Source organism: Peromyscus leucopus, chromosome 2, assembly GCF_004664715.2.
Source record: "Peromyscus leucopus breed LL Stock chromosome 2, UCI_PerLeu_2.1, whole genome shotgun sequence".
In the NCBI taxonomy this organism is placed as follows: Eukaryota; Metazoa; Chordata; class Mammalia; order Rodentia; family Cricetidae; genus Peromyscus; species Peromyscus leucopus.
In genome coordinates, this window is record NC_051064.1 from 5,893,143 (window position 1) to 5,908,023 (window position 14,881).

Below are 14,881 nucleotides of genomic sequence, written 5' to 3' on the forward strand. Positions count from 1 at the left end.
GTGGGGCATATATAGTATGCAGGTATGTGTGTGTATACTTTGTCTGAATTTCTAAATTGTGGATCAGGTCTCTGAGCAAAGGAGAGCAGGTAAGTGTGCTGCACTGCACCCCCTTCTCAGCTTGTCTCAAGGGCTCCTTCAGGGTCAGCAGGGCCATTGAGAGCCTTATACAGGGCCCAAGCTAAAGAAAGAGCTACCCTAAAGGGTTGCAGCTATATTCTTATCTGAGAAAGTAGCCTTATACATGTGAGTTTGTTTATGGACTCCCCTCCTTCATTTGTAAAATGAGCAGATTGAATGAAATTAGTAGGAACAAGTAATGAATGAATCCAAACTTGCCAAGCACCATTTGTTGCTGAGGTGGTGATGAATGTATCAAAAGAATGTGGCTCAGTTGGTAGTGTTTGCCTAGCACGTGCAAAGCCTTGGGCTCGTCCCCAGAATGTATAATAAGCACATGGGCACACCCCTGGAATCCTACCACTTCAGTCAATCAGGTCATCCTTAGCTACATAATGAGTTCAAGGCTTGCTTGACCTTAGTGAGACTGTCTTAAAGACAACCAACAATCAAGGTCTCTGTACGTGTACGCGGAATGTATTCGTCTGTGTCTTCTTTCTCCACGGCATGACAACTTTGACATTAACTCACGTCCCTGGTAACTGGCAGCTTTTCCTCTTTTTCGGTAGTGTGGTGTTCTACTAGGAATATGCCATAACTTCCTTTCCCATGTGCCTGCTGGCGGACATTTGCATTGTTTCCGGTTTGGGGTGATAATGAATAAAGCTGCGATGAACATTTGCCTATAAGTCTTTTTGTGGACATGTGTTTTCTAATCTCTTAGGTAAATACATATGCAACAGTAGAGTTGCTGGGTCATATGGTTAGCATATATTTAACTTCGTGAGGAGCTGCCAAACTGTTTTCAAAGTAGTTATACCATGTTGCATTTCCACTGGCAACGAGAGCACATTCCTGTTGCCAGAACTTGGCACTTAGTGTGTACGCTGCATGTCTCCCTTCACGCTCCCTCAGTCCTACGAGAGCCAGCACTGGAGCAGCAGAAATGCACGCTGATGGTGGCCTGTCCAGGGTGGAGGTAACCGTGCTGCCCGAGGGTCACAGCAGTGCTGGCCTCGGCCAGTTAGAGTAGTGGTGACCTGGGGAAAGACTTTAGTCCAAGGCCACAGAATTGTACACCAAAGGTGAGCTCGTGTTAGTTTGTGAAATCTATACTCAATAAAGGTGGATTTAAGATATTTTCCCTAACAAGCAGGTTCCTTGTCATGTATTTTCTTAATCCATGGATTCTAGAAGTAAGTTTCATCCTTGGGGTCACCTGTTCACTCCTAGGTGAGGTTGAATGGTTCTTGCTTTAGATGATGACAGTAGATGATGTCTGAGGTCCTTGGGGCTCCAGCACCCTCAGTATAGACCACATGGCTGGCCAGTCCAGCATCCTGTTAGTCCAGATCTCTTATCTGCACTTGGTCCTCTCCCTGGCTGATCAGTTGGGCTAATCCTGGTGATCTGTGCCATTCCAGTGAACCACATACAGACGTCCAAACTGCACCCCCCACCCCCATTATTATGGGGACTTCGTTGCTCCTGGTACATAGATGAAGAAGGAATTCTGCAGAGAGATAGATGGGTAACACACGCATGTGTGAGGGCTTTATGGGTTTGTTTGCTTTGGGGGCGGGTATCACTTACAGTAAAGGGATCTGTTGGTCTTTTGTTCTGAAAGATAAGAAATGCAGAGTGTAACAAGTACTTTTAACTTGTGGCGTAAGACCGTACAGCTACCGGAGCTCCTGTGTTAGCGCAGACCTTCTCCCTGCACCCAGGAAAAACTGTCCGTGGTCACCACACCCCCCAAACAAGTGAACGTGATGGAAATCAGAATCTGTAAGTGTCTCTGAGGTGCTGCTGATGGTCCGGCATGTGGAGTCCTGAGTCAGGTTTCCTGATGTACTTCCAGTTTCTGCCAGGGCTACTCTCAGTTAATGCACTGCTCAGGGTTTCTCACATCAACCCCAAAGGTGCACTGGGTGACTGAGGGAGGGCCTCACAGTCACCCTGAGCCACTTGGCACTGGCTCCATCAATACAGGATCAGACGGAGGCAAGTGCTCTCTTCTCTCCACACCCAGGGTTCTCAAGCTCCCCACTCACTCAAGGGTATCCAAAGGTGAACGCACAGCACGGCATTAGTGGCTACATTTATTGTTCTGCCCATCTTTTCACATAATCCGTACAACAGCCCCATCAACATGGTACCTTCAGAGGTGACACCCCAACTTCAGAATGCACAGATTCTAGATCTGGTGGAACCAGGAATCTGGCATTTTCCTTACTTGGTAGCACTTTGGGTTTTTCAGGAGGTCTTGTGGAACTGAGAGTTAATTCTTAGCCTTCTATAGAATTGGTTTTCTCATGGGCATACTACTGGAGTGCCCATACTTTGGGTCATTGCATCACCTTGTGGTCATGACAGGAACTACAACCTCTTCAAAGTCCCAATCACATTCTGCAGAAGTTGGAGGCTACCTGAAACCAGGGGGAAATGTCTGCTAGAATGCGCCCTCCCAAAGCTGACCAGCTGACTTGAAGAGCCAGGCCAGCCTGGCGGTGTCTCTCTCACATTTTCACTGCTCTGGCTGAGGAATGGATGCTCCGGGTAGGAAAAGGGTCTGAGTCCCCTCAGCTCTCAGTGTCCTTCTGCACCTTCAACGCTTTGCTGACACCTGGCCATGGAGTGTTGGTCCAGTGGTGGCTGATTATGCTGCCCTTATTATTATCCCTCTGTAGGCTATGAGGGATCAGTGGACTCTCCAGCTCATTTTGCCTCAAGAGCATCATCTTTATGATTTCTGCTAAGCTCACTGTACTTTTGCCATGATATAAGCAACACAACCTTGGACAATACACACATTTCAGTGAGCATCCTCTGCACAATGGGAATGAGGTTGTATCAGAGATCTGGGGTATGACGGAATGAAATGCTGCATTGTCTATGCAAGGCAACTCACACTTTGAACTTCTTTCCACAAGTGGATCCACGAGAGTTAGCAGTGAGCGCCTGCAGGAGGTCAGAAAGATCAGCTGGCGTCCATAATTACGAGCCATACCCACGTGCAGTGAAGGCTGCCTCTGCTGTGTTTGTAGCTCGTGCAAGGTCTGTTAAAACAGTCCCATGTTCCAGTCCATGGGATCACAGTTAACAACTTCACAACTGTCCTTTAAGAGGTGTGATATACACACCAGCAGGTTTACAAGCAAGAAGGTGATGCCTTTCTTAGGTTCTCAGAAGAACAGTGCTAAGGCTGGAATGTGGCTCATCGGACTTTTGATCGTGGCACTTGGATTTACCAGTGCATCACATTTTATCTCTTTTTAACATGGATCAGGTGCTTCCAAACTTTCTGAATGATAAGCCATAGTAAGAAATACACTCTGCAGCATACACTCACATGTAAGTACACAGCTGGAATGAAAACTGGAGAGGACAATGCTGACCCTACATCCAGCATATGCTCTCCTGTCTTGCTAGTTAAAGAGTGATGCTCACCTCTCATTAGAGTGACTCACAGCCTACCAGTCAACCAAAACTCCCATACTGGAAGAAACTTGTCTAGAAATTTCTCAAACAACCCGCACTGGATATGAGACCATTGCAAAGACAGAGGGTTCAAATTATACTAAGAATCTAAAAGAACAGGTAGGAAAGTAAGATGAAGTTAGGAAGCTCCATAAACAAGAACAGATGTGCTCAGGCCAAGTAATTATTTCTTCAGTTTGATAACTGGGACACGTGGTAGTCACTCCTCACTCCCAATGATTATAGATACTTGGACTTAGCAGGGAGACAGGTTACTGAAGCCCAGAGGGGGACTCTTCATCCTTACTATGTTTTCTGCCCATACACAGATGTGCTATGGAATATTCCTTTCCCAGTGTCCCAGATGGCATTGCTGAGCTTGGTTATCAATGCACACATCTGGAGTTCCCATCTCCTCTATGGCAAATTCTGGGATGTCTGTGATGCCCAGGAGGTACGTTTCTTGGCGCCCACTCCCTGGATACATGTGCAAATGCGGATATCTATTTTAAGGTCACAATTTATTGATGACAGAAGAGCCCATTTTTGTTGAAGCCATTCAGTCCAGAAAGAAAGGGCAGGAGAGGCTGTGACATAGAGGTGGCATTGCAGGAAGTCCAGTGACTTCTGGAGAGACCTTCTCAAACATGGTTTGAAATGTCACAGAACCGAAGGACAGTGCGTGCATCCTGCAACAACATCTGAAGACAGCTTTCGTCTCTCAAAATTAGCCTAGCCTCTTCACACACCACCCCTGCCCACCCAGCTCTCAGGCTCCGAGGGAAGCAGCTGTCCCCTGCTCCCAGGGTGCCCAGCATTGCCTGATGGTGCTCAATAAACACCAGTTCATCAAAGTAAACAAGGAGATGAATAATAGCTGTCCTGTTTTCTTGCTATTTTTTACTACTCAAAGTAATTCTGAGTACAAAAGGCCAAGGCAGTCAAACATTAGTGACTATCAGTTCCCTCATCACTGGCAAGGCTGAGTCTGGAGGAAGAAAACACCAAGAAAGAATCAACATAGTTCTAACTGACCCCTTCATGTCTACCACCTAGCCTTCTGTGAAGGAAGCCTGTGCCCTTCAAAAAAGCATATTAATTTGCATGTATATGGGTGTGTGCATGCCGTGGTGGAGGTCAGAGGACAACCTGGGTGTCAGTCCTTGCCTCTCATCGTATTTGAGACCCCATCAGGGTCTCTTGTTTACTGCTGTCTACACCAGAGGAGCTGGCCTGTGAGGTTTTGGAGATTCTCCTGTCTCCGTCTCGCATCTTGCTATCAGAGCACTGGGGTTATGGATGCACAGTACTGTGTCCATCTTCACATTAGTTCTGAAGATGTGAACTCTGGCTACCCACTTTGTGATGAGGCTTTCTCCTCTTTTCCTTTGGTGACTCAACTGTTTGCTAATTTTGCTGGTGTGTGTAGACTCTGTCTGAGCCAGACTGACACAGCCTAACCATAAGGGAAGAACATGACTTCTGGTTCTATAGCATGTTACAAATGTGTCTATGATAGGTGTTCGTTAATGTATTTGAAAGCATTGGAGGGCCACTGTTCTATGAGATCTTGCCACAACACTGTCCACACTGATGAATCTGGACTGCTTGCTCAGATACCCTGGGAGTGGCAGGCCAAACAAGAGTTCAGCTCTAGACAGCTGTCAATCTTGTCTGCAGCTTTCCGTGGATCCAAGTGCTAGTGCTCCTTGGCTTATCAAGTGAGTCCCAGGGTCTCATGGAGTGCCCTTGCACAAACTGAACTCTACAGGACACTTCCCCCAGGGAAGCAGGATGCTGCACAAAGGCCCTCCTCTCTGGGTAAAGATGGCCCTATTCCTTGGGGCATACCTGGACAGAACAGCTGTCCTACTCACCCTGCATGCTCTGAGTGATGCTGAGGGAGGCAGGGAGGGTGCTGGACCAATGCCACCTTTTTAATTTCTCTCCCCAAACGCATTCAGGGGAGGACAAGGTTGCAATGCATCCTCAAGGCCTCGGTTTATTTATGGATCATCATTAAGAATGATGACACCCGCATACAATTTTAAAACCAGCATCTAATGTCCGTATCACATCCTTGTCAAATGATGCTAAAATGTTCTCTATGTTTAGGAGCAGGGTTGCTGTCGCCTAGGAAATAAAAATGCCTCTATAAAGTGGAGGGCGGAGGGTCATCCAGAATGGCTCAGTGGGCAAAGGCACTTGCTCCCAAATCTGAGTGCAATCCCCAGAACCCACAGGGCAGAAGGGGAGAACCAACTCCCCCAAGCTGTGGTGTAACCTCTACATGCACACTCAAACACACACAACACACGTAAATAAATGCTAAAAAAATCCAAACCCCGAAAATGATAACAATAAATCAAAGATTCCTGAAGAAAACGAAAAGACTATGGGTTTGGATGGTGGCTCTGGTGGACTCTGCGGCCAATTAATAAAAATAGCCCAGAACCTCAATTTCCATAGAGCACTTCTATAAGGACCAAATGGATGTATAGTCAGTCAAACTACTGAGCCCAATATTTAGCTCTTCATTACATTTTTGTTTTGTAAACATAATTTTCAGGATGGAAGCATACACATTTATGTGTCAACTTTTACATATCTAGTTGTGTAAAACTGAACAAAGCTTTTTGGGCTGACGGAAGCAGAAAAGAGAAAAAATACTGGCTATTTTTTAAGAGCATTTAGCCACGGGAAGTCTCAGTCCAGTATTTCAGCTTCCAAACAAGGTAGAGCTGTTTGACAATGTATACACAGGACGGGACGTGCATCCGGATGGGGCATGCGCATGGGTACTCTGGCAGTTTTTGTCTTTAATCAGGGAAGCTGGCAATGTCAGAGACAACCAAGGCAGAACACGAGTGTGTGTGTGTGTGTGTGTGTGTGTGTGTGTGTGTGTGTGTGTGTGTGTGTATCTATCTGCTCATTCTCATGAGTGACTAAGCACCAGTCCCTCGGGTGCAGAGTACAGCGCACCACCCACCTTTCTCTTCCTGGGAATGGGCTCATCGAAGAGCAGGTTGCTGGCCTCTGCCTCGTCGATGCCGTCATCGGGTGGCGCGGGGCTTCGGAAGGGCTTGAAGCTGTCGGCCGACAATGGTGGCGAAGGTGTGGACGGGTTGGACTGGTCACTGGGAGCGCTCCAGCTCCAATAGCCGCTGCTGCTGCTGCTGGACGGTGCACCCTCCTTCCAGGACCCGCTGAGGCCCTCTGTGAGCACAGGGACAGCAAGTGAGGGCCTCTGGGGAAGGGTCGGAGCTCTGTCCTCACCTCCATGTTGCAGGCAGCAACCCACAGCGGCTGTAAGCTCTCACCCACCCCGTCACATGGTAGCTTCTAAGTAGCTGTTTGAGCCACAGCGCGGCGGGGCTGTGTGGGCTCTGATGTGTGTGTGTTCCTGCACAGCGCTCCTTCCTTGGGACTGGTGGAGATTAACGGAAAACCAGGAAGTAACGGTTATTTCTCGTTCACCAGCTGTGGGGCCTCTGGGTTTGCTGGCTGCCGGGATTCTGAGTGTTAAATCTGCCTGCGGTATCCTCCCACCTGGCCACCAAGATGCCCCCTCCGGTTCCATTCTCTTTATTAAAAAAAGGCATTACTCATGTGACTATGGTTCCTGGGACGTATGTCTAAGAAATCAGATTAAGACTTAAGACTCTGTCAATCAGAATCGATAATTTCTAGGCTGGCATCTAAAACGACTTCCCACTGCTGATTAAAACAAATAGTGTCTTCTTATACTCTGGCTGCTCTTATATCCTTTTAAGCTTAGTTTTCAAACTTAGCGTATAAAATAATGGGTTTTGTAATGGCATTCCCACACATCTGTGTCATTATACTTCATTCTAATTCTTCCCCTTCCCTCCGGCCCCCTCCTAGTAGTCTCCTCCTTCACACTTATTAGTCCCCCACTTCTGCGCTCGTACTGTGAGTTCCAATTCCCCCTACTTAATGGAGCTCATCTGCAGTTTCAAACACTGTTATGTCTGTCACTCAGAGTAAAGAGTGTCCCCGTTTGACCCTGGCATAGGAAGTTCATCTACCGGCTGTCTAACTAGTAAGTGACCCTGGGCGATGAGGCCAGGACCTGGTTCCCTAGTGGCCCTTGGTCCTCCAGAGCATGCAGGCCCTCTCCCGTGAGCGTCTCTTGTCGCTGTGGTTGGGCTGGATTGCATCAGAATTTATTGGCGATACCGACTGACTGGACTGGTGCTCAATTTAACTGCAGGAAGTCCGACGCAGAGATTTCTTCCTGTTAGCATCAGAGGAGGGTGGCTTTTAATCACTGCAGATTTCCTTTCTCTTTCAGGACACCCAAACTTATTAGCATTTATATCAATTCTACTTTCTGGATAATTCCTCTTCCATATTTATGTGCATTGCGAATGTATTAAAACCCTAATGGGTAAGGGAAGGGGGAGGAAATCCCAAAAATGCTTCATTAAAAAATATTACTAATGTCTGTGTAATTACTAATGAAGCAAAGATGAAGAGTAGATTAGTATTCGTAGAGAAATCACTACCCTTACCTAGTTATAGATTTCCAGCAAATTCCTCAACTATATCAAACAAAGACTTTGGTAAAAGTCATCAAATTTTAAACTGAAGCGGCAGTTGCCCATTTCACGATGGTAAGACTGGCAGAATTAATTTTTTTTTTTTTTTAAGCATCACAAAGCCAGTGTAGTTTTTCCACCCCTGCAGACTGAGGGTGAGGAACGGATGCTCAGGCACACAGCAAACTGCAGGGGCCTCTCTAACAGGAGCGCTGAATGCAGCACAGCATCCTTCAGCCGTGCCCCTCACAGACTCCTACAGCAAAGTGAAGTTCACGCTGAGGAATGTGCTGCCACGGTCCGCAGGAGAACGCGCCATCGTCACGGTGGGTAATGTCGCTTCCCGTCAGTGTCAGCAGGGTATCTGCTTACCAGTCTGTGAATACTTCCTTCACTCCTCAGCCAGGAAGACAAGCTAACACAAGATGAATCTTTCAGAAACACTCATCGTGTTTCCTGGGCCACAGCATTGCCTTATCTTAAGCCAGCATTAGCCAAATAGGCAGACGGGCCCAGCTGGGCTCTTAGCTCTTTGCAAAGCGACCGCCTAACAGAGAAATCCTTCTCAGTCACAGAAAAGGATCACAACAGGTTCCCCAAACTCACTGATAGATACAGCATCATTCTGGAAAACAACTTTACTCCCCTAAAAACTAATGACTTTATTATGATAAATTGCTTCCCTTACTTAGAAATTTGCTTCCTTTTGTAAACCAAATGATAGACTTCAAATTCAGTAGTTGAGTAGCTATTTTAAAATGATTTTATTGTATTTATTTATCTATTTATTTATTTTGAAGCAAGGTCTCTCTGCGTGGGCCAGGCTGGCCTCATTAATTCACAGAGATCCATCTGCTTTTACCTCTTCAGTGCTGAGATTAAAGGCATTTGCCATCACACCTAGCTAAGTAGTGGTTTTTTAAACCATCAATGAACACTGACAAACTCTATTGCTGTGCTAACAGAAGTGTGTATTGAAGTATGAAAAGGTTTATTTTCATTCTAACCTTTAAATACAAAGGAACAGGAGAAATGTTCTCAATTAAAAAAAGAATCATATAGTAAAAATAGTGATTAATTTAAAAATATTTTTTCCCTCTACAGATTCAAACTCATTCCTAGAATGTTTTGGGGGTGCTCCAGTTTGACCTCCAGCAATGCTGCCTAGCGAGAAAGGCAAATCTGGGTATCCATTTGCCAAGAGGTTCCCAAAAGGCCAAGGCACCAAATAAAAATGATCACGTCATCTCAAAGCATGTGCTTATGCAGTATACATAAGTTCATCTACGTATACGTCTATATTTAAAAACACATGCGTACACACATGCAAACATGTATGCAGCCTGGTATTCTAATCCTAATTTTCAGCCACCTGGGTGGATCACTTTAGCAGCTCTCTCTCAGTCTCAGAAGGAAGACTTCTGGCCAGGCATACATGATCTGTCACAATAAAGCTCCTGTTCTCCTCTGTCCAGCTCCATCTCCCACTGTCTGCTTCCCCAAGTCAACATGAAGATTAGGTGAAGCGATATCACACCCATGAGTAGGAAGGCAGATCTGGAATCAGGAAGACAGGAACTAGAAATGTAGTGCTACCATTTGAAAGCCAATTAGTCTGCATGTGCCTTGGCTTACCTATCTGTAAAATGGTGATAATAGCATCTCGTACACTTGCTGGTAGAAATACCCTGAGATAAAGTAAGAAGAACACTCAGCAGGTAGTTAAGTCACTGCTCAATTAATATGATAGCTGTTAATGAGGCCATGACTGACAGAGTTTTTCTTCCTGAAAGGGACTCTCTCTGAGTACAGGCACTATTTATATTCTACGGATACATTCAAATCACCTGGGTGGTATCTGATATATACTGAATTCATGAGTAGACGAAATCCTTCTCTTGGTTATGAAGTGTGATAATGCTTTTACAAACTGCTGGATCTTCAGTGAGTTCCCTGATCCAACTACCTCTCAATGAACAAGAAACTATGCTGGGAAAACAAGTTCATTATACTGCTCTCCATTAGCCTAGGGAAAGGAACGTCCGTACCGCACAGATGTGTCTGGGAAGGCAGCAAGCACGTCTCAGAGCTCAGTAGATGTGAGCTGCCTAGGTGAGGACATGAGAGTGCAGGTCTTCGGGGGAGCAGGCCGTTGGCCCAGGGTCTCTATTTTCCCACATTTCCCCTGATTCAAAACAGCTTTTCATTCGGGAGGAAGGCGATCCCTCAGCAGAGGCCTTGCTCTGGGTGCTAACGGGCACTTTCCCCAAGACCATACCCTCGGTTGGCTTACCGTTAGGCCGCACAGGAGGGCTTCGGACCAAAGGGCTGGTTGACAAGCTGGTTAGCACCATTGCTGCAGTCACCTTGTCCATGTCCAGTTCCTCTGACGACTTCCTGTAAAACAGGAAGAAGTGCTGTCTGTCTGTGCTCACTCTACCCATGGCCAAGCAAGGCACTGCAGGCTGCCACATTGACTTTCTGACGTATCCTCAGGAAAAACCCAATGTTCTGCTAGTTGATGTATACATAAGAGGCCAAGTGACCCAATCTAAGCCATACACACCAGGAAGAAAGGGGTGCCTTCTTCATGGCGTCCAGCAACTATTTGGGTGTGCTGGTGAGCCAGGCAGCCACTCTGCAGGCACCAGCGATGCAGAATGAAGGACAGACAAACCCACCACCCGGAACAGAGAATTTTTGAGAGTGGCAAGTGCGATGCAGGGTTAGCCGTGGACACAGCAGTGCCTATCTCTGAGGAGGGACTTCTGAGGCGATGTGACATTGAGGAGGACTTAGTTCTGGGAGTAGAGAGAAGTGTATCTCTACAGCAATGGCGGCCTGAGGTACCCTAGATGAGTTCTCCAAAGAGACAGGAGGGGCAGAGCTGTTTCCCCTGGGTCTTGTGCCAATGGCATGTTTGACCTTTACTCCACGTGGGTCTGAGCGTCACTGGACACTTTCCACAGGCCCACGCAATACGGTTAGTACTTGCCAAACCATGGCTGAGCTGGCATCATGCAGAACAGAGGGCAGGAAGGCAGAACAGAAAAGGGAGGGTGTGAGATCATTGACAGGGGTGTGGATGAAAGAGACTGGTGGCTGGGGGCAGGGGCTGGTGACTCTGGGGCATCACTGGGGAGACAGGAGAACGGTGGTGTCTGGATGGCTCCAGGAACAACCTGGGCATTCCCAACAGCCTCCACTGACATAAGAGCAACCAGATGAGAAAAGCATTCAGGGTGTTTAAATTTGAGGGTCCCTCCCGCCTTGTCTCTATGTGTGTGCGGGTGTGTGTGCGTGTGTGTGTGTGTGTGTGTGTGTGTGTGTGTGTGTATGGGTGTGGGGGGGGGCTGTGTGCATGCATGTGGAGGCTCCAGGTTGAGTCTGGGAGTCTTCCTGTATTACTGCTCTTCTACCTTACTCACTGAGGCGCTCACGCTGGCCAGCTCACTCTCGAGATTTCCCACCCACACCTTCTGAGGCTGGAGTCACGGGTGAGCGCCTGCCATTTAGTTGGGTTCCTGGGGATCTGAACTGTGGGCTTTCACCACTGAGCAATCTCCTCGGCCCTCAACCTTTGCTTTTTCATTTCACTCCCCACATCCTACCCAAGGAAGACGACGGCATGGGAACAGCTGTGGAAATCACGGAGGGAGACAACAAGGTTGCTCTTCTCTCATCCTGGCCAGTTAAACACGAACCTGTGAGCAGCCGTCATGGCGGCTGGAGTCAGCTCGTGTGAGCGTACTGCCTCGGAGAAGTCACAACCGAGAGGCAGAAATGTATGTAGTACATTGACACAAAGTAAATGATGCCACCTCCCGGGAGATGAACATTTTCCAATTAGGGAGCAGCCGAAGCAGCACAACAGACGATTAATAAGCCATATCTGCAGATGGATTGTCACTTTGACAAATGTGGCTTTCCTTCACAGGTGTGCTGGAGGATTTGTGAAAGCAGTGAACTCTAGACCTCAAAACTTCACAGCACTGCTTTACAACTGAGTGGAAAAGAAATCCTTCCACTGGAGAATAGCCAAACACTTCTTTACTGGTGTGTGTGTGTGTGTGTGTGTGTGTGTGTGTGTGTGTGTGTTGGGGGGGTGCTGACTGAGACATTGAGATCATCGGCTGGATGGCATTTGGAATCACCATGGCAACAAACCTCCAGCCCGTCCGCGGGGAACTTACTCGATAGGTGACCTGAGAGAGAAGACCTACTGGAACGTGGGCTGCGCGCGGCAGTCTGTGGCTTGGAGGCTGGACTTAATCAAAAGGAGAACGCTAGCTGAGCATAACCATTCAACATTCTCTGCGTCTGACTCCGGAGAGCAGCTGCCTCAGGTCCCTGCCCTTGGCTTCCCTGGAGTGAGCTCACAAACTCTGAGCCCACACAAACCCTCCCTTAGGTTGCTTCTGTCTGCTACTTTGCCATAGCAACAAGACAGGCAGCTAATACATTGCTCCATTAATTTCACCATGAAGTTACCAAAAACCAGCTTGGCTTTCTGATACCCAACACGGTACTAAGTTATTCCAAGTTTATTGTTTCAATCCAAGGGGCCAGAGGATGGAAACCTTTGACGTTTTCCTGTATAGTTCTTCTCAAAATCCCTTAGGTGCTTACTCCCCAAACTGTTCCATCAAAGGGTAAATTATTTGTTTCAGTGACTGGCAAATAAAAATGCTCGGATAAGCAAGCAGGAGCAGGGACAATGAAATGGCCTCCATGGAAGAGTGCAAGACAATGGCACACCCTCGGAAGCAGAAATCCCTGCGTACACACTCAGCTGCCACGCAAGCTTTACAGTCATCACAGGGTACAGGGTACAGGACCCGCACACCCTGGGAAAGGCGATGCTGGCCTCCTGCAGAAATGGATTCCCTTGATCCAGCACCTAGAGGAGAGCCTAGTGCACCTCATGCTCCCCTGGGTGTTTGGCTGGCTCAGTTTCCCCAAGTGACACCAGTGTGGGTGTGGGCACAGCTGGATAGGCGTTTGCATCCCCTGTTCCGAGACTGAACTGCAACCTATCTCTGTGATGGCCAACCTTCACTATCAATTTGACTGGATATCAAGTCCCCTAAGAAACAGTTCTGCGAGCATCTGTAAGACTGTTTCCATTAATGCACCCTGAGTGTAGGTAACACCATCCCAGACTGGGGGCCTAGACTATACAAAGGAGAAAGGGACCTGGGTGCCCACATTCATCGCTCCCGATGGTCAACACAACATGACCAGCACACACCACTTTCCACAATGATGGATGGGACCCTCGAAAGGATACAGTCTGAGGTCTGGGTTGGGTTCCGTTTCTCTGCCAGTTACAGAATGAAAAGGTAGGAAAAATCTGAAGCACAGCAGGTAGCGACAGATAAACCTCATACAACCGTCGTCAGAATTAGCGGTTAAGAAAGGCATTTCTCAGGCGTGGGGAAACACGTGCGTGTGTTCAGCATACACACAGAGAAGAGGACCCTCTGCTTCACAGAGGGGAGGACTCAGGAGGCCAAAACAATCCAGTCTCTTCTCCAGGCCTGGGGTCTTAAAGCCTCTGAAGACACGTCCTCCTCTACTTTAGGGCTCCAGGTACTGACTGGTACTCTGCTGTTGTGTGACATGTCTTGATCAGGCCTTGAACTTGTTGGGTCAGTCCATCAGCAGGAGACTGGTGGTGGCAGATAAAAGCTGCCAGGCTTCTGTCTTGGGTCAGGAGGCTGAAGAAGAAGCTGGCCATCTTGGAACTCAGCTGCCTTTATACCTAGCCATGGACCCTCTCCCTATCTGTCTGCCTACCACGAGTTTAGCTCCTGGTCTCTCAAAACTGTGAGACAAAATGAACTCTTGAGTGGCTCCTGTCAGGTAGCTGATGACAGCGACAAGAAAATACGCAGCTAATACACTGCTATTAACAAGAGTTCTAAAACCAGGCTAAGAAGAGCTGGTACCCAGTACATGGGAATGAGAAGGTGCCACAACTTTCCCCTAATTTCCAGCAGGACTTTGTTAGACATCCTTCTACATCCATCTGGGTTTCAAAGACCCTTTCCCCCAAGTTCTCCTTATATCATTTTTAAAGTTTTGTTTTGTTTTAACACCTAAGGCAAATCTTTTGTTCGGGAGGTCTAGCTAATAATTCAAAAACTGCTTTAATGGCTCTGATGGAAGGCCATGGAGATATCAGGCTAGCTCTGGGTTGGAAGCTTCTTCCATGCTGGCTTGGAAGGTGTTAGGGAGGCTGCCGGGGAGAACTGTGAACATTCTCACCCATCTTCAGACACGACATGCTACACGTCCGACCGGCCAGGCAGGATGTACCCATGAATACAGTACTGGCGACCAACCACTTTCTGTTGGAACTGGGATGCTCTCCACAGGAAGGAACTGACACCTGGTACGGTAAACCTGGCTGAAAGCCCGCGGCTGGGGAGGTCAGAGGCATCAGCGGGCAAGCGGCAGCTGCTGCTTCTGAGTGACTGTGCTGACGTCCACAGATGCGTGCTCCCACCAGCTTTACTCGGAACAGCCTCTTTCCGGGGGTGGACAGCAGCAACTGCAGAGGCTGACCAGTGCAGGGGCTGACATGAGCGACTGTTGAATGCTCAGGCAGGAATGGGACATCTCTGTCACTACCTTCACGGTTCAGAGAACACTGTGGAAAGAGAGGACAAGAAGAATGGAGAGCCGGAGGATGGGCGAGGCACAAGGTCCATGCC

At 47.8% G+C, this 14,881-nt stretch overlaps 1 protein-coding gene across 1 annotated transcript in view; it reads right to left on the reverse strand.

Annotated features, from left to right (window-relative positions):
* Znf704 (zinc finger protein 704) overlaps positions 1-14,881 on the reverse strand; it is a 201,004-nt gene that overhangs the window by 35,766 nt on the left and 150,357 nt on the right. Inside the window, 2 exon segments of the mRNA XM_028887559.2 lie at positions 6,590-6,816; positions 10,456-10,559. Of these exon segments, the coding sequence (XP_028743392.1) occupies positions 6,590-6,816; positions 10,456-10,559 (331 nt within the window).